At 42.7% G+C, this 26252-nt stretch overlaps 1 protein-coding gene across 1 annotated transcript in view; it reads left to right on the plus strand.

The window, feature by feature from the left end:
- LOC137422332 (protein kinase C alpha type) overlaps positions 1-16674 on the plus strand; it is a 179016-nt gene extending 162342 nt beyond the window's left edge. Inside the window, exon 15 of the mRNA XM_078770250.1 lies at positions 15468-16674. Coding sequence (XP_078626376.1) covers positions 15468-15617 — 150 coding nt within the window. The 3' untranslated portion in view covers positions 15618-16674. The remainder of the gene's footprint in view (positions 1-15467) is intronic.
- Positions 16675-26252: the final 9578 nt, after the last annotated feature.

Below are 26252 nucleotides of genomic sequence, written 5' to 3' on the forward strand. Positions count from 1 at the left end.
GTCCTTCGCGAAGAGTTGGCGAGTTATCACCAGCACCCTGAACAAATTACAAATTCCTGCTTGGGTCGCCTGTCGGGAAGGCAATGGCAAACCACCTGTGAGTAAGACCATTGTCCAGAACTGCATTTGCAGCACTGACATTCTTCAAAGTGTATGGCACATTGATGATGATGATAGTGACGATGCTATTGTGATAATATTCATCCTTTTTACATAAGCATTCCATTGTCCTGACATTTTTCATATTTCACAGAAGCTCGCGGTCTCAGCTCAAGGGTCTCGGTAATGGGCTGAGGAAATCATGTTTATCATAAGAGCTTACAGTTTCGCAACGTCTGCACTCTTTTGAAGAATCTTTCGTCATTATCCTGCTCGAGTGTGAATACGGTTTTCAATAATATTAGCTCCATAAATATGGTTCGCTGGTCCATAATACCTTTTGAAAAACTTCAAATTTTGCCAACTGGGGCCGTCTTGCTTTATTTGCAGCCCTAACTAATGGCTTTATCGAGGCACGCGACCATTTTCTTCAAAGTTTTTCGACTATTTTTTTGCCAAAATCAAGACTCTCTGCTCACCTTCACTCCTTCATTCCTCTTTTCTCCTGCCTCTAGAACAAACTCCCACACTCTCTTCAATCCCACTCCTCCCTCCAGGTCTTTAAAACAGCTGTTCACCACCATCTCTTGTCTTCCCCCATCCAAAACCTTGGTCTTTTCGACCCCCATTAATCCACCCCAAGCACAGCTCCTTCAAATTCCGTTTTCTTTCCTGAAAGTCCTTGCGGTGTCCATCTTGTTTATTTCATGTTCCCCGCCACAGCCCTCTCTCTTCCACAGATCTCCCGATGTCCCTGTTCTCTACTGTTGTTGTGCTTCCCTCTCTCTTCTACAGATCTCCTGCTGTCCCTGTTCCCTACAGAATGTTGATTGAAGTATGCTAACCACCATGGAAAGCACGGAGATGTAGAGTTACTTGGTGGACCATTAATGTGGATGAATTTTCGTCTTGATGATACTTTTTTTTTTCTTTTTCTTTTTCCTTGACAAACATACGGACTGTGCATTCACTACATACTCGACAGTAATGCCTCAAAATCAGATTAGTATTTGTGTATCTGCAAATATTAATGCAAATGGAGTGGCACTCCTTGTGGTGTCCATCTTGTTTATTCCGTGTTCCTCACCCCAGCCTCTGGTGTTCCCTGCCAGAGTAATACCTCTGGTGTTCCAGGTACGAGGATGCAAATCTTCATTGAGGGCACAACCTCCAACCACACCTTAAAAATGGGATGTGTAGATACATTTAAACAACAAAAATATATATAAATAAATAATTCAAGATGCTATTTCATTGTGGAGCTGGTAAAATAGAAATGAATAAATAATTCAAAGCTGTGTGTTGATCGTGGAGATGGATGGTAAGGTGTATATAAATAAATAAATAAAAGCTGTGTGTTCACTGTGCAAATGGTCGAGCATACAAATAAATAATGGCTCCTGATAGCATATGCAATCCTGAACTATGCTCTCCATAAATATTGAGTGTGTGTGTGTGTGTGTGTGTGTGTGTGTGTGTGTGTGTGTGTGTGTATAAATATATATATATATGTATAATTGCAAAAATAGGGAAATTAAATCAGACTTTTTGCTCTGATCCCAAAATCATTTGATGTGCCTCATGCCCAGATCTTATTGCGTACACGTGCCAAATACGAAAGAAATGCAGGCAGTCATTTTCGTGTCGAGGCTCCGGACGGACTAACTGACAGCATCCAAATTATAATCCCACCCTCGGTCGGGCTAACACCTGGCTGGGGGCTAGAAATGCCCCCGCAGGGTGAATCAGTGGGGTTTAAGTTTGAGGCTTTAGGCTGACCACTGCAGAGTTTCCATGTCGTCCTCGAACCAATTTCTAACATCTCAAGCCATCCTGTCAGATATTGCTAAAAACGCTCATTGTATCTTCACTGTGTTGTACTGTAATTGCCAGTAGTACAGTCTTGTTCAACACGTCACAATAAGACACCTTTATAAAGCACTTTTGTTCTTCTGTGTGGGTGGTGAAATGGTTGAATATTCCCATTTTTCGTGGGGTTCTGTGTGCTCTCATACTACTTTTAGTAATGTCATGCTGATGGCCTCTGATTATGCGTCCGCATTGTCACAAAGGTGCCTTTTCATGGGTTTGAATGCAATGCGGTAAAGTGCATGCGAGCATGATGCACGAACAATCGATAACGTCGAAAGTGAGTGGGTGTGTTTCCATGCGCACACTCGACGGTACGACCTACTTCCTCCTCTTACAAATTCCCCCTCCTCATCCTTTCCTCTTCTTTTACAGTCGGTGTCTGTTCTTCCTCATGCCAGGTTTTATCACCAGCATAAATGAATCAAGCAAGGACGCCATGCAAAAATCGATCTATTGTCAAAAAATCAGAGTTTGAATCATCCATGATTTTTCAGACTAGAGACCTGGTGTTGGCTGAGCAGTTAGGGTGCCGGCTTGGGATCCTAGGATCCTGGGTTCGAATCCCGGTCAATCGCTGAATTAACACCAGGGGGGTTGACTGAGCCTGTCATCCTTCCGAGGTCGGCAAATTGAGTACCAGTTCACTGGTAATTCCCTGTGTGTCGCAAAAGGCGACTAACAGGGTTGGCGGCAGGAAGGGCATCCGGCCGTAAAATATTGCTTCAAAAAGGGGAACCACGGTGCCTGAAAAAGGCCAACCCCTGCTCTGTGGGGAAAAAAATTGCCTCTAAAAGAAAAGAAGACCCTGGGTCTCAGAATCGTACTGTGTTTGCCAGGAATAATGTCGTCATAACATATTTCTCAAAGTACAAAATGTGTTATCCTAATCGTGAAGGGCTTGTCATACTAAATGTTTTTCCTGTCTTGTAAAAGAGGAGTTTTCAATTAACGGACCCTCAATCATCCAACCACCTGCCCAAATCATTTGATCCCAAAATCATTTGATGTGCCTCATGCCCTAAATCACTTTAGCAAAATAATTAGCTTCACACTCAGTTGTATTTCCAGTTATTTCAGAGAGATTTTCGACTTTATCTATGCAGTGTTAGTAAATGTACCCATGTAATAGTTTTTCCTGATGCCAAATGTACATCTAATGAACAGGATATGTGGGAATGATATGCAGTGCCCTCCATAAGTATTGGAACAGTGGTTATATTTGTTATTATTGCTATATACTCAAGAAAATTGGATTTGTGAAAAATTGTCAAAAGATGAATACGAGTGCAGAAAGTCAGCTTTTATTTACTGGTATTTCGACGTATATATACAACAATACCCCGGCCTACATCATTAATTGGTTCCATAAGCCGTGACGTAACTCGGTTTTTGACGTAAACCGGGCGTAATGCCTTAAAAATGCCTTAAAATGAAGACAAACACCGTAAAACTAGAGTAAATAACTCGCAAAAGTATATAACTATCGCTAAACCTTAAAGAACACGAATGAGAATACGTTCCCTATCATGAATGATGGTCGATACCGTCGACCGTGGCAGCCCTAAGGCATGCGCTATCACCCACACTTTTTCATACCTTTTAATCAGATTTAACTTATCTTCCATCGTAACCACATTACGCTTGGAAACACTAGCACTATCCTTCTTAGGACCCATGGCTAACACAGACACAGTAAAGGAATAATCACAAAAATAACAGCGAAAGGCAAAGCAAGCACGCGACCGCAGCCCAGGACAAAATGCATATGGCGTCGCCTTTGTTTTGAATGAGAACCAGCAGCTACGCGTACGTATACTGTACGTACATTAAAAAAAATATTTTTAATGTGCTTTTTATTGTATTTTAAATTGTTTTTTTGCTTCTTTTATTGTTAATTTTTATGTACTATTTTATTTATTTTAAATATATTTTTAAGGAAAATGTGTATGTGTGTGTATGAGTGACGTAAAGTCGCACATAATGACATTCGCTGAGGGGGTTAAACCCTTTTCCCCCTCGGGCCTTCAAGTCCACAAGGCCGCTACTCACTTTACACTCGTGGGGCGGATTGCAGAGCAATTCCAGCCGCCACCCCCGGAGCGAGCGTGTGGAAGGGTATCTGGTCGAATCCCCAAGTACCTTCTATACACACGCCGCCACGAGAACGGGGACTGGACCTCGCACGAGTCATGCTCATCTGATACGCCTGAGCGGTTTGCGTGTCTCGTGACTCGTGCTGTTAATGATTATTGAACCCGATTGAGTGGTTTTATTCGTACAATGCGAAGCCAATAGTGGGAAATGACGTGAACGGCCAAATGGATGCAAAATAACACAGGTTTATTAGAATGTACAATTTACAGTGATCAGGGCAAAGTGACACAGGGCAGAAACTTATCGTCCTTAACTTAATCCCCGGACAAGGGCCCTTTCACTCACACGCGGGGAAAGGAAGGAAGAAGGACGCGCTCAAAGCGCGGCCGTTGGTGCCGTTCGCCACGGTCAGCTCCCTGGGCGTGTCCCTGTGATGTTCGCGGCACGTGCAGGGAGCCCCGGGCAGGGAGATCGTTGGCGCCTGTGGCCCCGGGAGAGATCGTCGGCGCCTGTGGCCCCGGGAGAGATCGTCCCCGCAAGCGCTATTAACAGGCAGCAGAGCGCAGGGCAGGGAGAGTTCATGCTTTCGATCCCACACACAGTCGCTTCAGAATCCCGGGACAGAGAGCTCAGTGACAGACAGCGTGCTGGGAGCTTGGCCACGGAGGGAGAGTTCGTGGGTAGAGAGCTGGGGGCAGAGAGCCTCGATCACAGAGAGAGTTCCAATCACACCTCCCGTTGGGGGGGCCCGGGGCAGGGTTTTATAGCCCCTCCCAGAGTCCCATTAGAATGTTCCAAGTCCCTCCCCTGGCTGCCGTTGTTAGCCACTCCCCTTGAGCTTCCATTGGCTGCTTGCCGCTGACCGGCCACTCCCCTGTAGCTCCTCCCTCGGGCCTCCCAGACTTGTTCTGGGCGTAGCACATGGCATTCCCACCCAATGAGCACATGGCGTTCCAGCCCAATGAACAATGAAGCCTACACTTACTGGCCTGCTTCAACGCATACTAACACAGGAAAGGAGACTACGTTTAACATTTAATAAGAAATAACTGAACTAAGCGAGGCTACATGTTGTGGTGCAACTAACTAAGAGGGGGGTTATCTTTATTCTCAAAACTGCAACAATATATATATATATATATATATATATATATATATATATATATATATATATATATATATATATATATATATATATATGTTTTACCATTGTAAAACAATAACACTTTTTTGTTCAGTCCCCCATTTTAGGTAAGCATAAATATTGGAACAAATGACTGACAGGTGTTTCTTATTGCATTGATTGTTCACACATAAAAGAGCTGTGAATGTGTAGGCTTGGTTTTAGCCTTTGCTTTTGCGTTGGCAATCTGCCGTTGGAATCAGTAAGCATAAACGAACATGAAGACCACATAACTGTTTATGAAAGAGAAGCATGCAGTTTAGAAGCTGAAAGAACAGAATAATTCAATTAAAACCACACCACGAAAATTGGGCATAGTAAATACAACAATTTGGAATATCTTGAAAAATAAGTAAACCACAAGTTTACTGAGGAAAAAGACAACAGCCAGGTCGGCCAAAGAAAAAACTGCAGTTGATGATGGAAAAATAATCAGAACTGTGAAGAAAAACCCTAAAACGACCATCAGTGACATCACCAACAACCTCCAGAGTGCAGGGGTGAAAGTGTCACAATCTACCATTTGCACAAGACTTCGACAGCAGAATTACAAAGGCTGCACCACAATATGCAAATCTCTCATCAGCACCAAAAATAGAACGGCCAGATTAGAATTTGCCAAGAAGTACAAAGGTGAGCCAGTGAGTTGTGGAACAAAGTTTTATGGCCAGAGAGACAAGATAAAGCTTTACCAAAGTGATGGAAAGGGGAAAGTGTGGAGAAAGGAAGGAACTGCATTTGATCAAAGCATACTACCTCATCTGTGAAGCATGATAGGGATAGTGTCATGGCTGGGGCCTGCATGGCTGCCTCTGGAACTGGCTCACTCATCTTTATTGATGATGTAACTAATGATGGCAGCAGCAGAATGAATTCGGAAATGTACAGAAACATTTTGTCTGCCTATGTACAAGAAAATGCCTCCAAACCCATTGGGTGGCACTTCACCATGCAGCAAGACAATGACCCAAACACACACTGCCAACGCAACCAAGGACTTCATCAGGTGAGAATGTGGAAGGTTTTAGACTGATCAAGTCAATCTCCTGATTTAAACCCAATGGAGCCTGATTAAAATCACTTGCTGAAGAGGAGACTAAAGTCAGAAACCTCCAAAACAACCAACAACTGAAAATGGCTGCAGTAAAAGCTTGGCAAAGTATCTCAAAGGAAGATACCAAGAGTTTAGTGATGTTGATGGGTCACATGCTCGATGCAATTATTGCATGCAAGGGACGTGTAACCAAATACTATTTTACTACTTTAATTTCCTTTCAGTTAATATGTTCCAATATTCATTCTTACCTAAAGTAGGAGGACGAAACATAATAAGTGCTATTGTTCTACAATGGTAAAACATATTGTTGTGGTTTTGAGAATAAAGGCAACCCCCCTTTTAGTTAGTTGCACCACAACATGTAGCCTCGCTTTAGCCAGTTATTTCTTATTAAATGTTAAGTATAGTCTCCTTCCCAGTGTTAGTATGCGTTGAGACAGGTAAGTAAGGGTAGGCCTCATTGGGCCTGGAATGCCATGTGCTGAGCCTGGGACAAGTCTAGGAGGCCCGAGGGACGAGCCGAAGGGGAGTGGCCAACAACGGCAGCCAATGGGAGCTAAAGGGGAGTGGCCAACAATGGGAGCTGAAGGGGAGTGGCCAGCAACGGCGGCCAGGGGAGGTCCTTGGAACATTATAGTGGGACTCCGGGGGGGAGGGGGGCTATAAAACCCGGCCCGGATCCCCGAACTCGCTCTCTGTCCTGGGATTCTGAAGCTCTCAGCACTCTGTCCAGATCTCTGCGTTCTGCCCCTGCTCCCTGCTGCCCTGTTATAAGCGCTCTCGCAGGACGATCTCTCCCGTGGCCCTATACTCCGGCGACCTGCCTGCCTGGGCTCCCTGCACGTGCGCGTTTGCCTCGCCGACTTCAGGACATGCTGTGGAGAGTCCCGTGCATGCGCGACTGGAGGCCGACATCCTTGCCGAGAACATCCTCGAGGGACATGCCCAACGAGCCGTGCGGGGGCGAGCTGCACCAAGCAGCCGCGCTTTGAGCGCGTCCTCTTCTTCCTTCCTTTCCCCGCGTGAGTGAGAGGGCCCTTGTCTGGGATTTAAGTTAAGAACGGTTAAGTTTCTATCCTGTGTCTCTTTGGTCTGATCATCTATCTATAATTCCAGCAATCTCTGTGTGTCTGTCTGTGTGTCTGTGTGTCTGTGACCGCTGTTTCTCGACAACCACGGGTCCGATATACTTGAAACTTGCCAGGTATATTGCTGGGGACCCGAGGATGTGCCTTTTCAAGGTTTGTAATTAATCGGACAAGTACCTACCGAGCTATGTCCAAAAAACGCTTCAACCAATCAGAGAGCAGCGAGCTATCACGTGTGCCGAACCGTTAATGCAATGCAAGCGTTAATGCGTTAATGCAAGGCTTTTCTTTTTTTCCCTCTTCTCTTTCTACTTTTCCTTGCGATTAAATTGCAAACAGCCAAAATACGTTGGCGCTAATTGAATAATTGGCCATTAACACTAAAATAATCGTAACTGCGATATGCCAACTTCCGGACAGTGCAGCCTTCCATGTTGTTGTTGTTTGCAGCAGCTGTTTGCAGCAAGGCAAGGCTTTTCTTTTTTTCCCTCTTCTCTTTCTACTTTTCCTTGCGATTAAATTGCAAAAAGCCAAAATACGTTGGCGATAATTGAATAAATGGGCATTAATAGATAGATAGATAGATATGCGATATGCGAACTTCCGGACAGTGTGCGCGTTACGAGCTGACCGCCATTACGGTACGTAATTCGATTTCTTATGCGCATTATTTCTCCCAATTCAGTCAGAGCGAAGGGCGGAAGCGAAGAGCGTTGTTATTTTTTGTTTACGGGCGTACGGGCGGGGTAGAGCGTACGGGTAGCGTTTTTTTTTTTTTTTGGCAAGGAACGGGCACCCACGTACGGGCAATGCCCTAGTTGTACAAATTGTAATAAACCTGTGTTCTTTGCTTCCAACTTGGCCGTATAAGTCTTTTCCACCATTGGCCTCGCATTGCACGAGATAAAACCGCTCGATCGGGTTAATAAATTAACGGCACGAGTCACGTGACACGCAAACCGCTCGGGCGTATCAACCCAGCGTGACTCGTGTGAGTTCAGCCTCGAGGTTCAGCCCCCGTCCTCGCAGCGGCACGTGTATCGAAGGTACCAGGGTATTTGACCGGAAACTCTTCCACGCGCTCGCTGCGGGGTTGGCGGCTGGAATTGCTCCGCAATCCGCCCCCACGAGTGTAAAGTGGGTTGTGGCCTCGTGGACTCAAAGCTCGAGGGGGAGAGGGGTTTAACCCCCCTTAGTACGTCGACGGGCTTGAGATCCGCAACAATATATACAGAGAAATACCAATAAATAAAAGCTGACTTTCTGTACTCGTATTCATCTTTTGATCACAAATCCAAATTTATTGAGTATATAGCAAAAATAACAAATTTGACTTCACTGTTCCAATACTTATGGAGGGCACTGTAGTAGGAGATTGCGACAAGGAACACGTATATTAAAGTATACTTCATGGTGTCGCTATTCTCAAATAAGATTCAATAAAAAGGATGCCACACGCTTTTCGTCGCTTTAAAACTTTGCCTCGTCTTACTTTGTGATTTTCCATAATTTTGAGACTTTGCTCTTTCAACACTCCATTAACGCCTTCATCTATATGCGACTTTCAAAATGACGTAATCCACCCCAGAATGCTCGGCGTGCATGCCAGATAAGGATTGTTACCAAAAATAGCTCACAGAGCTCCTAAAAGAAGCCAAAAACACTTGGAAAAGTACCTGAGAGAAAGTGGTGTGCCTCTGCACAACAGACGACATGGAGAACTTTCTGATCAACTTGTCCAAAAAGTTCATATCTTGCAGCCCGAACTGCAAAAAAAACTCCCAACGATGTGGGCCCGTGGATGGCGCATTCTACCCGACCACCCTGATCATCCCTGTCAGTGAGTGGACTTTGATCCTTGCGGGATTAACTCGTGTGAACATGGCAGGTTTGCTGATTTATTTAATGAAGTCTGGAATCAGAAAGACAGTGCCATCATTACCAACATCCAGGCAGACCTCCCAGAGGGAGCCACCTTGTGTGGTATGGGTGTTTCCTAACACTGATGGAAGCTCGTATCTGGGGCTCATGAATGCACAGGGAAAGTTTAAAATGACGATATTTACTATTAATCATGGTTTGTGCCTGGGGTTAAAAAGTTCCCAGCGAGCACACACTGCACATGTGCAAAGGTCCTCATTTAGCATTCAAACGTCACACGTGTTAGCCGTGTATTCGTCATTGTTTCATCTTATCACTAAGCGTCTGCCTTACACCAATATTGTACACCAATGCAAATTACACCATCGTGGCTTTCATTGAGAGTTTGAATTTTTGCCGTGAACTCCCCTCCCAAGGGGGCCTTGCTCGTGAAATGGATCTCGATGACCACCACATTAGGGCACCGTCCTGTGTTGTGAGGGAAGGGTGGGTATGCGGATCCGAGTACTCAAGCCAAGCTGGGTCAAGATTGGAGGAAAAACTGGAGACATTCCCAAACAAACATAATTGGCCAATTATAGTATCGATTTTAAAATGGTTTTGTTGAATTTTCCATAGATTCATAATCCGCCTAACCCTAACAACCCATGGGGAAATTTCAGTCAGATGATCCAGCTGCTTTACAACAATTTTACAATATTGGTGTTTATATCTTGGAGAGCTGGCAGAATGGCCTCGAGGAACACACACTCCTGTGTGAGGTCTAGTCTGGGTTCAAATCCTGACCCAACTAAAAACTGTCATCCCATTGTTTCACAGGCAGGGTGATTCATCAATGTGTGGGCCGTCCCTCAGATGGACGTTCGACTGGCGTCCCATCTGGCGGCATTCGTTAGTGGATGTTAAAGATACCATGGTGTCCTCAGCGAAGATTAGGCGAGCTATCGCCGGCACCCTCAACAAACTCCAAATTCCGACCGCAACTACTTAGTCGAACGTCAGGCCAGGCCAGCTGGTACAAGAAAGACTTGGGCCGAAAACCTGTCCCGGCCAACTTCTCAATAATGAACATGGGAATAATTGGGAAGATGAAGGAGATGAAGAAGAAGTGTTTATATTATCTTGGAGTTAAATTTAATGGTCTAAAAGATATCTATAAATGATGATCAACATTTCCAAACCAATTGGTCATAAATATGATATCCAAGAGATGCATCAGTCATTGCATGAACCTTTAAGTTCCTGTTATTCTCAAGTTCTTGAGCTTCTCACAGCTTTTGATATTTCCAATTCGAGGAACTATGGCATTCCAAGGTGGTTCACGTGGTTCATACATTCCGTTTCGCCATTTACGATTCCCCACCCACTCATCGTTGTGCTTGAAAGGTTACCATTTGCTCATCTCTAAGGCCGTAACATATGTTATGGTTCCTTTTACCCTCCAATTCTTATCCTTTCTGTGTGTAAGATAATCACACGTTTTTATTTCGCTTTTCCTGTAAGGCCCAGAAGGAGATGATGTGAAAATGCTAGGTTGTAAAAAGGGATGGTTGCATCAAAGTGTTACTGGTTAAAAACAGCAGATTATAATGTTTTGTTTCCAAATTCGAGGCATGCTTGTTTGGGGGTGGGGGACTTGATGGGATTTGGGTAGGAGCGATAAGTGTACATTAACCAACCCTCCAAGTATCGGCAAGGCACCGATCCTGACGTCCTTTGGTGAGCGCGAATTAGAACTTCCACATGGGAAGCTCGAATAGGTGGCATTTCCACTTCTCACCAATAACATTCTTCCTCCCTCCATCCATATGACCTTCCCTGCCCTAAAGCTGAGATTTTTTTGTTGCCAACTTTTACACTTTGCACCATTTTGCCATCTGTTATAATTTGCATCTGCTTTATTTTGCAAAAAATGATAATGCAGATATATATATACACACACACAGAGTGGTCCAGAAACCCTGGGCATATTTTGAAGAACGATACCTGCAACAAACAACTAAGTTTATTATTGTTCTTTGGTGCAAAACAAAACATGATTACTCGTTAATCAGTCTTCATGTCAATATACATGAAACGGAACAGTTCAAATGTTCAAACTGCACTCTGACACACTGACACACACAGTTCTGCATGTTTCAGTCGTTAAGGCAGCAGTCTCATTATGGCTGAATTGTTTCAAGTCTCTAAGGGTCGTAGGATTCCTCGCATACACTTTGTGTTTGAGGAAACCCCAAAGGAAGAAATCACAAGGTGTTGTTAAATCACAAGACCACGGCGGCCATTCAACCGGACCACGACGGCCAATCTATTTGTCTGTAGAGTTCAAATCAAGGGCCTGGTGTACACTGGCAGCATAATAAGCAGGCGCACCATCATGCATGAACCACATTTGGCCATAATTGAGTGGAAATACATGCTGCTCCAACATTAGAAGGTAATTTGCAGCATTCACATTTTCTTCGAAAAACATTGGTCCAACAATGCCTCCAGAAGAAATGCCTGCCCAGACGGACACACTAGCTTGATACTGGACATTGTGCTCAATAGTAAATCGTGGGTTGTCTCCTACCCAGATCACGCTGTTATGACGATTCACAGAACCAGATAAAGTAAACTTGGATTCATCTGACTACAAGATCCTGTTCTGCAAATCATTGTCCATATCCATTAACCCAAGCAATGTCTCACATGCCTCAACGTGCCTTTCAAAATCATCCTCAGATAGTTTGTGAATTAATCTGGGTATGTATGGTTTTGCATTAACGTCTTTGTATTCTTCGAATCTATGATTGGCTTATGTTGGTGACGTTTGATAAACGACCAGTTGATAATGGTGTGTTACTGTCGAGTTGTTGTTGAATGACCGCTCTGCTTTCCTCAATTCGAACAGTACGAGGCCTACCTGGTGACTGTTTTCGAAGAATGCTGCTGGTGTCATCAAACTGCTTGTTTATTCTGCCGATGGTTCTTCTGTCAATTGCGTCAGCGCCACATTCTTTGACAAGTTGTCTGTGAACTTCAGCCAAATTTCCAGATACAGAATACAAGCGTACAGCGTGAATTTTCTGTCTCACGATATCCTCCGTCATATTAGGGCATCTAATTCACAATGAACTGACCTAATGCAAAGACAAAGGTGTGCAGCACAGTGAGCGAAGCTCACCCCGATCCATATCACATGATGCACCTCACCCTGTTGCGTATCATGTGATGCCTGTGCGTGTTGAAGCGGTCACATCCATTTTACGAGTATTTATGTTTTGTTTTGCACCAAAGAACAATAATAAAATTTGTTGTTTGTTGCAGGTATCATTCTTCAAAATGTGCCCAGGGTTTCTGGACCACCCTTGTATATCCAGTAGTGGCCAAAAATATTGGCACCCTTGCACTTTTTTCAAATAACTCACAATTTTCTCTAAAAATAAGTTTTAATTCACAAAATATTTTGTCTCCACAATTCTTTATTTCACTGTTAATATTACAGAACCTTTGTTTTTGATTCAGAACTTAATATATCCTTTTAAATCAGAAAATAAAAAGAAATGGCATTGACAAAATTATTGACACCCGAGACATAATATTTGGTAGCACAACCTTTGGACAAAACAACTGCAGTCAAGCGCTTCCTATAGCCATGAATGAGCTTCCTACACATCTTCACTGGCAGTTTGGTCCACTCTTCTTGTGCAAACTGCTCCAGTTATCCCAGATTTTAAGGGTGCCTTCTCCCAACTGCTGTTTTGAGATCTCTCCACAGGTGTTCAATGGGATTTAGATCTGGACTCATTGCTGGCCACTTCAGAACAGTCCAGCATTTTGTCTTCAACCATTCCTGGGTGCTTCTTGAAGTGTGTTTGGGGTCATTGTCCTGCTGCAAGACGCATGATCTTCAACGGAGACCCAAATTTCGGACACTGGGTTGAACATTGCACTCCAAAATACCTTGGTAATCTCCTGATTTCATGATGCTATGCACACATTCAAGGCACGAAGTGCCAGAGGCAGCACAGCAACCCCAAAAATCACTGAAACTCCTTAGAGATGAGTAGAGAAGGTGTTCTTTTCTTTGAAGGCTTCATTTGTTTTCTGTAAACAGAGATGATGCGCTTTACCAAAAAGCTCTAAGTTGGTCTCATCTCTCCACAGGACATTCTCCCAGAAGGATTTTGGCTTGTTTAGGTGTGTTTTGGAAAACTCCAGTCGGCCTTTCTTATGTCTCTCTCTCGGCAGTGGGTCTCCGACCATAGAACCCACTTTAATTGAGTTGGCGACTGATGGTGCAAGTTTAAACTGTCATACCTTTTGTCTGAAGCTCAGCTTGAATCTGTTTGGCAGTTGATTGAGGTGCTTTCTCCACCATTCAAACAATCCTTCGCTGCAATCTACGATCAAGTTTTCTCTTGCGGCCACGTCTAGGGAGGATGGCTACAGTGCCATGGGCCTTAAGCTTCCAGACAACATTGCGTAAGGTGTATTGCGTATTGACACAGGAACATGATGGTCTCTGGAGATGGAGGGCTTGTAGCCTTGAGATTGTCCATGCTTGACTACAATCTTGTTTCTGACCTCCTCAGACAATTCTCTGGTTTTATTTCTTTCCTCCATGCTCATTGCAGTACACACAGTGACACAAAACAGCAGAATGACTCCTTTTCTCCATTCAAACTGGTTGAATGAGTGATTTTTATATTGCAGGCACCTGCAACTGACCATAGGTGAATTCAATTACAAAGTAAAGCAGAATCACCTGCTTGAAATCTAATTATTTCTAACAACTTCTAAAAGGTGCCAATAATATTGTCCGGGCCATTTTAGGATTTCTGTGTGGAATAAGCTAAGATTTTGTAATTTTTTTCATCTTTTTTTGTTTTGTTTTGTTCCATTGCAAACCAAAGAAATACAAATGTAGATCCCAAAAGATTTTTTATTTTCAACAATTTTCTGGAAGAAATGGTGCATTATTTGAAAAACGTGCAAGGCTGCCAATATTTTTTGCCATGACTGTATGTATGTATGTGTATATGTATGTATATATCTATATTTATATGTATGTATGTGTATATGTATGTATATATCTATATTTATATGTATGTATGTGTATATGTATGTATATATCTATATTTATATGTATGTATGTGTATATGTATGTATATATCTATATTTATATGTATGTATGTGTATATGTATGTATGTATATATGTATATATGTATATTTATATGAATGTATGTATGTATGTATATATGTATATTTATATGAATGTATGTATGTATGTATATATATATATATGTATATATGTATATATGTATATTTATATGAATGTATGTATGTATGTATATATGTATATTTATATGAATGTATGTATGTATGTATATATCTATATTTATATGTATCATGTATGTGTATATGTATGTATGTATATATGTATATTTATATGAATGTATGTATGTATGTATATATGTATATTTATATGAATTTTCTGTATGTATGTATATATGTATATTTATATGTATGTATGTATGTATGTATATATGTATATTTATATGTATCATGTATGTGTATATGTATGTATGTATATATGTATATTTATATGAATGTATGTATGTATGTATATATGTATATTTATATGAATGTATGTATGTATGTATATATGTATATTTATATGTATGTATGTATATATGTATATTTATATGTATGTATGTATATATGTATATTTATATGTATGTATGTATATATGTATGTGTATATGTATATTTATATGTATGTATGTATATATGTATATTTATATGTATGTATGTATATATGTATATTTATATGTATGTATGTATATATGTATGTATATATGTATATTTATATGTATGTATGTATGTATGTATATTTATATGTATGTATGTATATATGTATATTTATATGTATGTATGTATATATGTATGTGTATATGTATGTATATATATATATATGATTTTAAATTGCAGAGGAATCAATCATCGCACATCATCTTTTGCTGTTTTTGGGAGGAGTGCAGCATCTGCAGAATTATAATCTGCTTTTTATTTCTTTTCTTTTAATTGCATTGCTTCACTCACTGCATCCTTCCTTTGTTCTCTTTCTCCCCCATTCCCTCCCCACCCACTGCACTCCTTCCACTCCATCTCTCCCACCCCCGTCCCAAATGCCTACCCACGGGTGTAGTGTGGCCGAGATGCGGGCAACTTCGACAAGTGTTTCACGCGAGCACTTCCTGTCCTCACACCGCCCGACGAATACGTCATCAACAACATCGACCAGTCCGAGTTTGGCGGCTTCACCTACGTGAACCCAGCTTTTGGGCCCTCTCTCTGAACATGGCTAGATCCAGGCCAAAGCCACGGCATTCTGGTTAGCAAGGCTCGACGTCTCTGCGGCGTGACTAACACAGATCCACGTTAAACCCCAGCTTACCGAGCCCCCCCCAACCTGACTGTTAGCACTTACAAAACACAACCTAACCTGAAATGCGCACAACACCGTTAACCTTTCGGAATGCGATGAATGTATTCATGCAATGCCATTGATGATGAGATTTTTTGTTCTTTTTTTCGGGTTTTTTTGGTTACACATTGCTGTGGGTATGTTTTTGGTCAGGTTCTGCCTTCATCCAACCACTGTTTTGATGCATTTATACCCTTATTCACGGCCACCCATAGCGCATATTGGCAGCTGTAAAAAAAGAAACAAAAAATAATCCTTTGTACGACACTTGCATTTTTTCTAAATCCCAATATCAAAAGCATCGAGCTTCGTTCCTTCTCGGTGCGTTATAAAAAGGTGCGCTGCTGCTTGTTCCAGGGAGGTTTCTTGTGGGCCCAAGCCAATGACCCGTCCAGTATCTGAGCCACAGTAGGGATTGCCATAGGAACTGCTGGTCCATTGCACTGCAGGCTGGTCAACCAGACCCTGTTATGTCGACCGGTTCGGTGCTTTTGGTTGAGCAAAGGCCTAAAGAGACGACGTTAACTGGTTTGCGCAATGTCCGCAGCTCATCACAAAGGAGCCATTGTAGCTTTCAGTTGTGATAGGTTTTGTACTCCGGTAGATCTTTGTGTTCTTTGCATGCGTCTTGAAATCTTCTTCTTCTTTTAACTGCTGGTTGACGGTGTTGCTTGGGGAGTGGGAGACGTTGGGCCTTTGATTACTTAGGATTGCAAGTTCGTCTCTACTGCATGTTTATCTTTCATAGATCTATGCCTGCACAGTTGGTGTAAGACAACTTGCTTTATCATCAACTCAGTCTCACACCTTATCCCGAATGTGTTGCCATTTAAACCCAACTGCTGTGAGCAATTTGTATAAAGCAAATTAAAGAAAACCATATCTGCGGTGTTATTGGGAGGTACAAATAAATTCGATTTTGCCTGCTCTTCGATTGTGATATGGATAAAATTCTCTGAATGATTCGAATCGATGGAATGTTTGTTCACATAGGATGTGTTATGGATTTAACCAGACTGGGTGTCATTGGCGGAATGGTTCGAGACATCCGCTCTGAGTGTGGGAGGTCGGTGGTCCGGACCCCAGTCGAGTCGTTCCAAACACTAACTAGAGCTTCCAGGGAAGCAGAACTCAACTGAACTGACTGGACAACTTTAAAGTAGGTCAGTTGTCTGTACTAGATTTGACTTAAATGAAAAGCCAACGACCTTAGTCTTGGTGTCGTTTCGGAGCTGAAAACAATATGGCGGCCTATGGCGGACATTTTGTGACGGATCGGGTTGGAATGCAATAGCAACCTACCTTGTGTGGTGAGGGTTAAACATTCTAAGTTTGATCAAAATCTGTTAATATTTGTGGACGCCAGAGTGTTAACGTCGTTTTCATGACCAAAAACAAAATGGTCGCCAAAGTCCGCCATTTTTCAACGGATCGGGCTGAAATGTAATACCAACCTGGTCCTTGGGGTAAGGATGCTGCATGTCAAGTTTGATCAGAATCGGTTGATATTTGTGGACGCTGGAGTGCTAACGTCGAAAAGTTGACAGACGACGGACGCCGGAGGGTTCAGTATGTGATGAACTCAACTGGACGGTCGTCCAGTTGAGTTAAAATTGGTACATGCTGGTTCCTTGCTTGACGATCAGCATTTAAAATGATAGGGCAAGGACAAACAGCCATAGGTTGGCAACCTTGTATTATTATTATTATTATTATTATTATTATTATTATTATTATTATTATTATATACTGATGGCCATTTTGGCTGTCATTTCCGTCCGGCTGTCCGTCCGTCCGTCCGTGATAGGTTTTCGTTTCCGCGATAACTTGAGAACGGCTGAAGGGATCTTAATCAAACTTGGTGCAGGTATGTATAATGAGGTAAAGGTTAACTGATTAGAATTTGAGGCCGAGCGGTCAAAGGTCAAAGTCTGTAATAGGTCTATAACTTGAGAACGGCTGAAGTGATATAATTCAAACTTGGTACAGATGTGTGCAATGATGTAAAGATTAACTGGTTCGATTTTGGGGCCTAGCGGTCAAAGGTCAAAGTCTGTAATAGGTCTATAACTTGAGAACGGCTGAAGGGATCTTCGTCAACCTTGGTGCAGGTATGTATAATGAGGTAAAGGTTAACTGATTAGAATTTGGGGCCGAGCGGTCAAAGGTCAAAGTCTGTAATAGGTCTATAACTTGAGAACGGCTGAAGGGATCTTCGTCAAACTTGGTGCAGGTATGTATAATGAGGTAAAGGTTAACTGATTAGAATTTGGGGCCCAGCGGTCAAAGGTCAAAGTCTGTAATAGGTCTATAACTTGAGAACGGCTGAAGTGATATAATTCAAACTTGGTACAGATGTGTGCAATGATGTAAAGATTAACTGATTCGATTTTGGGGCCTAGCGGTCAAAGGTCAAAGTCTGTAATAGGTCTATAACTTGAGAACGGCTGAGGGGATCTTCGTCAAACTTGGTGCAGGTATGTATAATGAGGTAAAGGTTAACTGATTAGAATTTGGGGCCCAGCAGTCAAAGGTCAAAGTCTGTAATAGGTCTATAACTTGAGAACGGCTGAAGTAATATAATTCAAACTTGGTACAGATGTGTGCAATGATGTAAAGATTAACTGATTCGATTTTGGGGCCTAGCGGTCAAAGGTCAAAGTCTGTAATAGGTCTATAACTTGAGAACGGCTGAAGGGATCTTCGTCAAACTTGGTGCAGGTATGTATAATGAGGTAAAGATTAACTGATTAGAATTTGGCGCCCAGCGGTCAAAGGTCAAAGTCTGTAATAGGTCTATAACTTGAGAACGGCTGAAGGGATCTTCGTCAATCTTGGTGCAGGTGTGTATAATGAGGTAAAGGTTAACTGATTAGAATTTGGGGCCCAGCGGTCAAAGGTCAATGTCTGTAATAGGTCTATAACTTGAGAACGACTGAAGTGATATAATTCAAACTTGGTACAGATGTGTGCAATGATGTAAAGATTAACTGATTCGATTTTGGGGCCTAGCGGTCAAAGATGAAAGTCTATAATAGGTCTATAACTTGAGAACGGCTGAAGGGATCTTCGTCAAACTTGGTGCAGGTATGTATAATGAGGTAAAGGTTAACTGATTAGAATTTGGGGCCCAGCAGTCAAAGGTCAAAGTCTGTAATAGGTCTATAACTTGAGAACGGCTGAAGTGATATAATTCAAACTTGGTACAGATGTGTACAGTGATGTAAAGATTAACTGATTCGATTTTGGGGTCCGAGGTCAAAGGTCAAAGGTCAGCGGTCATGTCAGGTAAAAATGTGATAACTTTTGAACAGCTGAAGAGATTTAAATTAAAACTTGGTACAGGTATGTATAATTATGTAAACATAAACTGATTCAATTTTGGGGTCAAGAGGTCAAAGGTCAGAAGTCATGCCATGTAAAAATGTGATTACTTGAGAACAGCTGAATAGATTTCAATCAAACTTGGTACAAGTGTTATAATGATGTAATAATGTGGGCGGAGGCATGTCTGTTCACATCGTGACGTCGAAGAGTTCCAGTTCCAGTTCAAGATGTTGAGATAGTTTGCCACAAATATTTGAGGCTTCGGTTATTCTTACAAAATACTATTCACGTACAGTATGGTGAACATGCTGCTCTCTGCTATAAGACTCCTCTATGACCCTTGGTTTCCACATCGATACTATAAAAGGAGCCTTGTGTGTTCCAGACCCCTCAATACCTTCAGATACCTTCACATACCAAAGGCTCCTTAATACCCTAAGGCCGTTTAGAACCTTAAGAACTTTTAAAACCCATATGATCCCTTAAAACCCTGAAGACCCTTTAGCTCCTATATCACCCAAAGACCCTGCATAAACCTAAAGACCTAAAACCCCTCTATGACCCTCAAATACCCTTAATACTCCAATACACTTAACATCCTTGAAGACACCTTAGACCCTTTAGACCCTGAACACCTTTTATAACGTTAAGAGCCTTAGGACTCCAAAGACCCTTTATAATGAAGACCAAGACGCTGTGGTTATTTTAGACCCCATTAGAACTCTTGGACCCCGAAAGCCTTCTGTCTCAGGGCATTCTGCAGTAACACTTGAGGATCACCAATCATAATCATTGGTGAACCACCCCAGTACCAAGCTAAGACAGTGCAAAGAAGAAAGAGCAATCAGAGATTGCAGACCCTCGCCAGGATGTGTTTTTCGTGGTTCTTAAGGATTTTGTGTTGGTTAAAACAAATATGGCAGTCGAACCATGTGACGTCATCATTATCTTTTGTCTCCACCAATTTATCCCCAGATTACGCTCAACAAATTTCATCTTGATCGGATGACGTTTTGTACTTGTTGATTTATGACGTCATAATGGAGGCACCTGTGACATTTATCATTAACATACAGTCAGGTGAAAAAGTAAGTTCACCCCATGTAAAGTTTTGACTTTTTCAACATATTTCAACACACAGCTATTTGATCTTCATTTCAACAATATTGATAGATAAAGGTGATATAATATAACAAATATCATGAAACATTTACATTTTGTAGTCCATTGTATAATTTAAATAAACATAAATGCAAATTTCGCATGTGGAAAAAATAAGTACACCCTTGGCTCTAATCGGTGGTATTGCCCCCTTTGGCATAAACAACCTCAAGTAGCCGTTTCTTATAACTGTCTACCAGTCTCTGACATCGACTGGGAGAAATTTTTGCCCACTCCTCCATGCAGAATTCTTTCAGCTGTGCGATGTTTGAGGGGTTTCCTGCATGCACAGCTCGTTTCAAATCCCCCCACAACATCTCGATGGGATTTAGATCCGGGCTTTGACTTGGCCATTCCAGAACCCTCCATTTCTTTCTTTTCAGCCATTCCTTGGTGGATTTACTGGTATGTTTTGGGGCATTGTCATGTTGCAAGGTCCACCTTCGGTTGAGCTTCAACTTTCCGACAGATGGCCTCACATTATCCTCAAGGACCCTCTGGTACAATGAAGAATTCATAGTGGATTCTATGATGGTGAGCTGCCCAGGCCCTGGTGCAGCAAAGCTGCCCCAAACCATAATATTTCCACCACCATGCTTTACAGATCGTATCAGGTTCTTGTGGTCAAATGCTGTCTTTGGTTTTCGCCAAACATGTCTTCTGGTACTTTGGCCAAATAGCTCTACCTTTGACTCATCTGTCCAGAGCACATTGTTCCAGAAGCGCTGGTCTTTGCCAAGGTGTTCATTGGCAAACTTTAATCTTGCCCTGATGTTCTTTCTGGACAGCAAAGGTTTCCTCCTGGCACACCTCCCATGTAGATCAAATTTGTGCAGCCTCTTTCTAATGGTAGACTCGTGCACTTTGACATCAACAGTGGCAAGAGCTACCTGTAGGTCCCGTGATGACATTCTGGGGTTCTTAGAGACTTCTTTCAGCATCTTGCGGTCTGCTCTCGGGCTGAACTTGCTGGGGCGCCTGGCCTGAACAAGTTGGCAGTTGTTTGGAATCTTCTCCACTTGTAGATGATCTTCCGGACAGTCGAATGATTGATTTCAAATTGTTTGGAGATCTTTTTAAATCCCTTCCCAGACTCGTAGGGATCGGTGAAGGAGGAAACCTTCTTTCTGAAGGCCTCAGAGAGCTCTTTTGAACTAGGCATGGTGACGCCGCACACTTCAACAACAAAGAGCAAACCAAACTAAATATCTGAGGTTTAAATAAGACAGGTTCCTCCAAGATCCTCTCCAACGATGTTCTAATCATTTGCACCTGAGCTGGTGCACCTGATTCTAATTTTAGGTATTTGAAGGAGTGATAAATGTAGGGGTGTACTTACTTTTTCCACATGTGAAATTTGCATTTATGTTTATTTAAATTATACAATGGACTAGAAAATGTGAATGTTTCATGATATTTGTTATATTATATCACCTTTATCTATCAATATTGTTGAAATGAAGATCAAATAGCTGTATGTTGAAATATGTTGAAAAAGTCAAAACTTTACATGGGGTGCACTTACTTTTTCACCTGACTGTATATTAATCCCCATGGATAATTCTTTACAATGAGCCATGTCTCAATTTTTCTATGCAGCGCTTTCGGAGATATAGAAGTGCAAAGTTTTTCGTTTATTCCAAAATGGTGCCCATATCACGTGGCCTATGATATCATAAATATCATTTAAAAAATTATACAGGTGGAAATCCACCTGTGGTGAAAATTTCCTGTCGATCGAACAAGGGTTGCAGAGAAAATCATAAATGACAAAACAGAGAACGGACTCAAATGCAATACCCTCCTCTGGCGAGGGTAAATATAACAAATTATTTTTATATGTGTTTTTTTTTCAGGTTCTGTGCATCTTGGTTCGTAGAATGGCGAAAACTCCCACATAGCATAGAAAAAAGTCAAGTCCCACGTGGCAAAGAGAAAAGCCACTCGTGGCAAAGGGAAATGTCCCACATTGTAAAGAGAAAAGTCTCATGTGGCATAAAAAAGCCTCACATGGCAAAGAGAAAAGTCCCATGTGGTAAAGAGTAAATGGTGTCTTTGACAACAATTTCACCTATGACAACAATTTCACCCCATTATAATCAAATGGGATATTTATGTGATTTTATTTTTGCAAAACCTTAGGATTCCTCAGAGATATCAAATTCCAACATGCACAGCTTATTTGTACGCATGTGTCGTATATGTGTATAAAATCTGGTCAAAATTAGTCAAAGGTCAAGGTCATCCAAAACATGTAAAACATATAAAACAGCTATTAGGCCGTAATTAGAACATGTATCAACCAAATTTGTTTTGCACAATATTCCATCATGTAAAACACTTGATAGGTCAAATTTTCCAACTTACCAAATTTTTGTTTCCAAGGCAGCTATTGTTTATTTGAGTTCACAAGTATCGTTCTATGCAAGACATATATATATATATATATATATATATATATATATATATATATATATATATATATATATATATATATATATATATATATATATATATATATATATTGTTACGGATCTCTACGTCGGCCTTTTTCCCCTTAAGAAGGGGGGATTAATCCCCTTTGTTTTTGACTGACCGATGTGAGTCCTGAAGTTGCACAGCTCCCTCCGGAGAGGCAGGGGCGCAACCTCGTTCGCGACCGCGGACAGATGTTAATTGCCGAGCGGTTTAGCAACCGCGGCACGAACCATTAGCAGAGACTAAACCCGATCCTGAAACGTTGGCCAAAATCGCGCCACAGGTTTTCAATGGGGAAATCACAAAGACGACCGGACGAGCATGAAGAAGAAGAACGAAGGTAGGAAATACAAATATAATTTATTACTAACTATTATGTACACAATCAAAAGAACCAAGGAGAAGGAAAGAAAAGAAAATAAAGACAGAAAGGATGGAAGGACCAGAAGACACAGTGCAATTACTAGCTTATACTATGCAGTCTTACTTAACCCCAGGACAAGACACACAAAACAAACTCACATACACGAATGGATGGATGAGGCCAGGCACGGATGATTGGAAGGGGAGGAAGGTTCGGCTGGACACGGGAGGACGGCCGGGCCGGGAGTGAGCAGCCGCCGCCCTTCCTCAATCGTGTTCGCCCGGCGGCGTTGCTTCGCAAAAGCTCAAAGCTGCGGTGGTCACAACTGCGGTGGTCTCAAAGCTCATGCGTGCTTCTCTTGCCCTCAATCACCTCCTTCCTCCACTCGTCTCTTCTTCTGGTCTCTACTCGTCTCAGGTGGGGTGCGTCGCGTGCTCTCCAAGGACTCATCATCATGTGGGGGCGTCCCGCCGCGGGTTATATAGGCCACACCCTCTCAAGCCATACCCCTGAGCCTTGGTTGGTCGTTCGGGACTCCACCCTTCATGATGAGGTGGGGGCCACGCCTTTCTTCTCCGAACCGACCGCGTGTTTCATGGAGGGCGAATGCAGTTGGCAATCGAGGCTTTGGGAATGAAAGGGAATCTACCTTATTTGAATTCGGTGCAATGCAGTGTCAATTAATGGAAGACACAGCCTTAAACTAATACACACAATAAGGAAATAACTATTTAGAAGGATATATGATTTGCTACGTGCATGTATATGGATTAACGAGGACGACCTTTGACCTTTACTCTACGGAGGGTGATATTTACAACGATTCATTACACTACACAGTGTGATATTTACAACAATTCTCAAATCCACAACAATATATATATATATATATTGTTATGGTTCTGTCGCCGGCCTTCTCCCCTTTTCAAAGGGCGGATTAATCCCCTTGTCTTTACTGACCTGGCGCGAACCGAGACCTATTAGGTCCCTTCCGGACAGCGCCAAATAGGGTTTCGGGACCAAATTCTCGCTCGTACCTAAGTACTCGCGCTGCCCTGGAAGCGAGGAAACGAGCCTCGCACGAACCACGTGAGGTTGGAATACGCCGAGCGGTTTGCGTACACGTGATCCGCGTTACAATTAATGGACCCCGATTTAAGCGATCTTATTCGTGCCACGCTTAGTCAATTGAGAAATCACGGGAACGATCAAATTCAGTAGAAAGGAAGAACCGATTGATTTAATGAGTATCACACGTATATACAGTTCAGGACGAAGAGACACAGAGCAATCCTTATACAGGCTTAATTATCCCAAAGACAACGGGACCATCTCACTCACACTCACACGGGGTATTGCAGATGGGCAGGTGTTCCCCAGCGCGTCCAAGGATGGTTCTCGTGCAGCTCTCCACGGTCCCCGGCACATCCGTGAAGATGGTGATCGGCGAAGACAAGGCCACATAGCGCGTCGCTTGAACAAAGGCGATATATCGGGGCGAACGGCAGGGAGGGCTTTTACGGCAAAGGGGCGGTTATTCAGCCTCGTTCACTCGCTTGGCTGGAATGCACAAGTTCGTTATATAACCGCGCCTGGCTGCGACCACGTATCTCTAGCGGCCAACTCTTCTTCCTCAACCCTTGGTGTTGGTTAGCGCACACGTTCTTATTCGATAGTCAAGTTGTTAGCGGAATTAATTTTAAACTACACATAAAGCCGGTGGGTAGCATCTTATTTACAACCACAAAACCTAATTATTTACATTTCTGTAACCCAGGACCTGGTCTTTTGTGGAAAGAAGTTTGGAGGGGAGAGAAAGCACATCATAGCACCAATACACAAAACACATTTATCAATTCACAGTTCACCATTCACTGTTGTCTGGCATCTTCTGTCTTCCTGCATGTCGCATCTTCTGTGTGCAATAAAAACTTAAAGTTCTTCTTTCCTGGCACACCAAGAATAAAATGTACAAAAACCCGTGTTCGTTTTTATTTAATTCCTGGCCAAGCAGGGCCAACCTTATGTGGTCCGTCTGCGTGACATTGATGCCACTCAAAATACGTGGTCCGAAGATGCAAGGTAAGTTTGCAGCAAAGTACTGCTCAGCAAAGTACTGCTCAGCAAAGTGTAAGGCCACAAAACGTGTGGTCCATGTGTAATGTGGTGCAGCAAAGTGTCCTAGGCAGCAAATGCTGTATGTGTGCAGCAAAGTTATAATAAAGAATACGGCAGCAAAGTGCCGCGCAGTTCATCTGCACGGGTGTAGCAATGTGCAGCAGGGGTGCTTCACAGATGTAGTGAGGTGCAGCTGCACAGTTCGAGATTGCTGCACAACTCCTCCTCCAAAGTGGGTCCATGGGTGGGGATGAGAGAAAGCACAGTCAGCAAAGCAGAAAGGGCGCAAGGGTACACATCAATACAAGGCAATGCAGCATGAGGGGCGTGAGAGAGCGAGCAGAGCAAGCTCGTCCCGAACCGTCCGTGCCCCCCAACGTCAGCTTACACTACCCTTGCCCTTCCCTATATTTACAAATTCGTCACTACGTCCTGTCTCTTCTATCCCACTCTAATCCAAATTCGTCTTCCAATCCCTCCCAGGAAGGAAGGAATGGAACAAACACATTGTCCCATCACGTCGAGATGCGTCTCACTTACTCAAATCGTTCACATAGTCCTGGTGTGGAGTTCTGTCACCTTGGTGAATGAATGTGGATGGCGCGAAGGGGATTCCTCATTCTAACTACACTAGTTACATTAACTCATTTAAACTACCCGGGGTCATGCCCTGCCAATTGGCATTTTTAAACTATGTGGTTCTAAAAACCTGATTCCCATTGACCACCTGGTGCCTTCCAAATTTGGGTCTCACTCCCCAATTTTTCACACTGTGCCTTTGCACAATTTCGGCGCTGGGTGGTGTGGCTCCACTAGCAGGTCCAACTACTTGCGCAACTCCGCCACTGAAGTCGCCACCCGAGCTTACCTTGCTCCTTGCGACTACCTAAATTTGGGAAGGCCCCTCCTGGCTCTCTCACCCCCCTGATGCCCTCCTCGACATTGGGATACCCGGGTCCTCTCCTGGGATCCTCGGGCCCAATTGAACACTACTCACGACCCTAACTGGCTCCCGGAGCCTACCTGCGGACTCACCTGGCCGACAGACTACCAGTGGC

Source organism: Myxine glutinosa, chromosome 1 (assembly GCF_964187855.1).
Source record: "Myxine glutinosa chromosome 1, kmMyxGlut1.1, whole genome shotgun sequence".
Lineage (NCBI taxonomy): Eukaryota > Metazoa > Chordata > Myxini > Myxiniformes > Myxinidae > Myxine > Myxine glutinosa.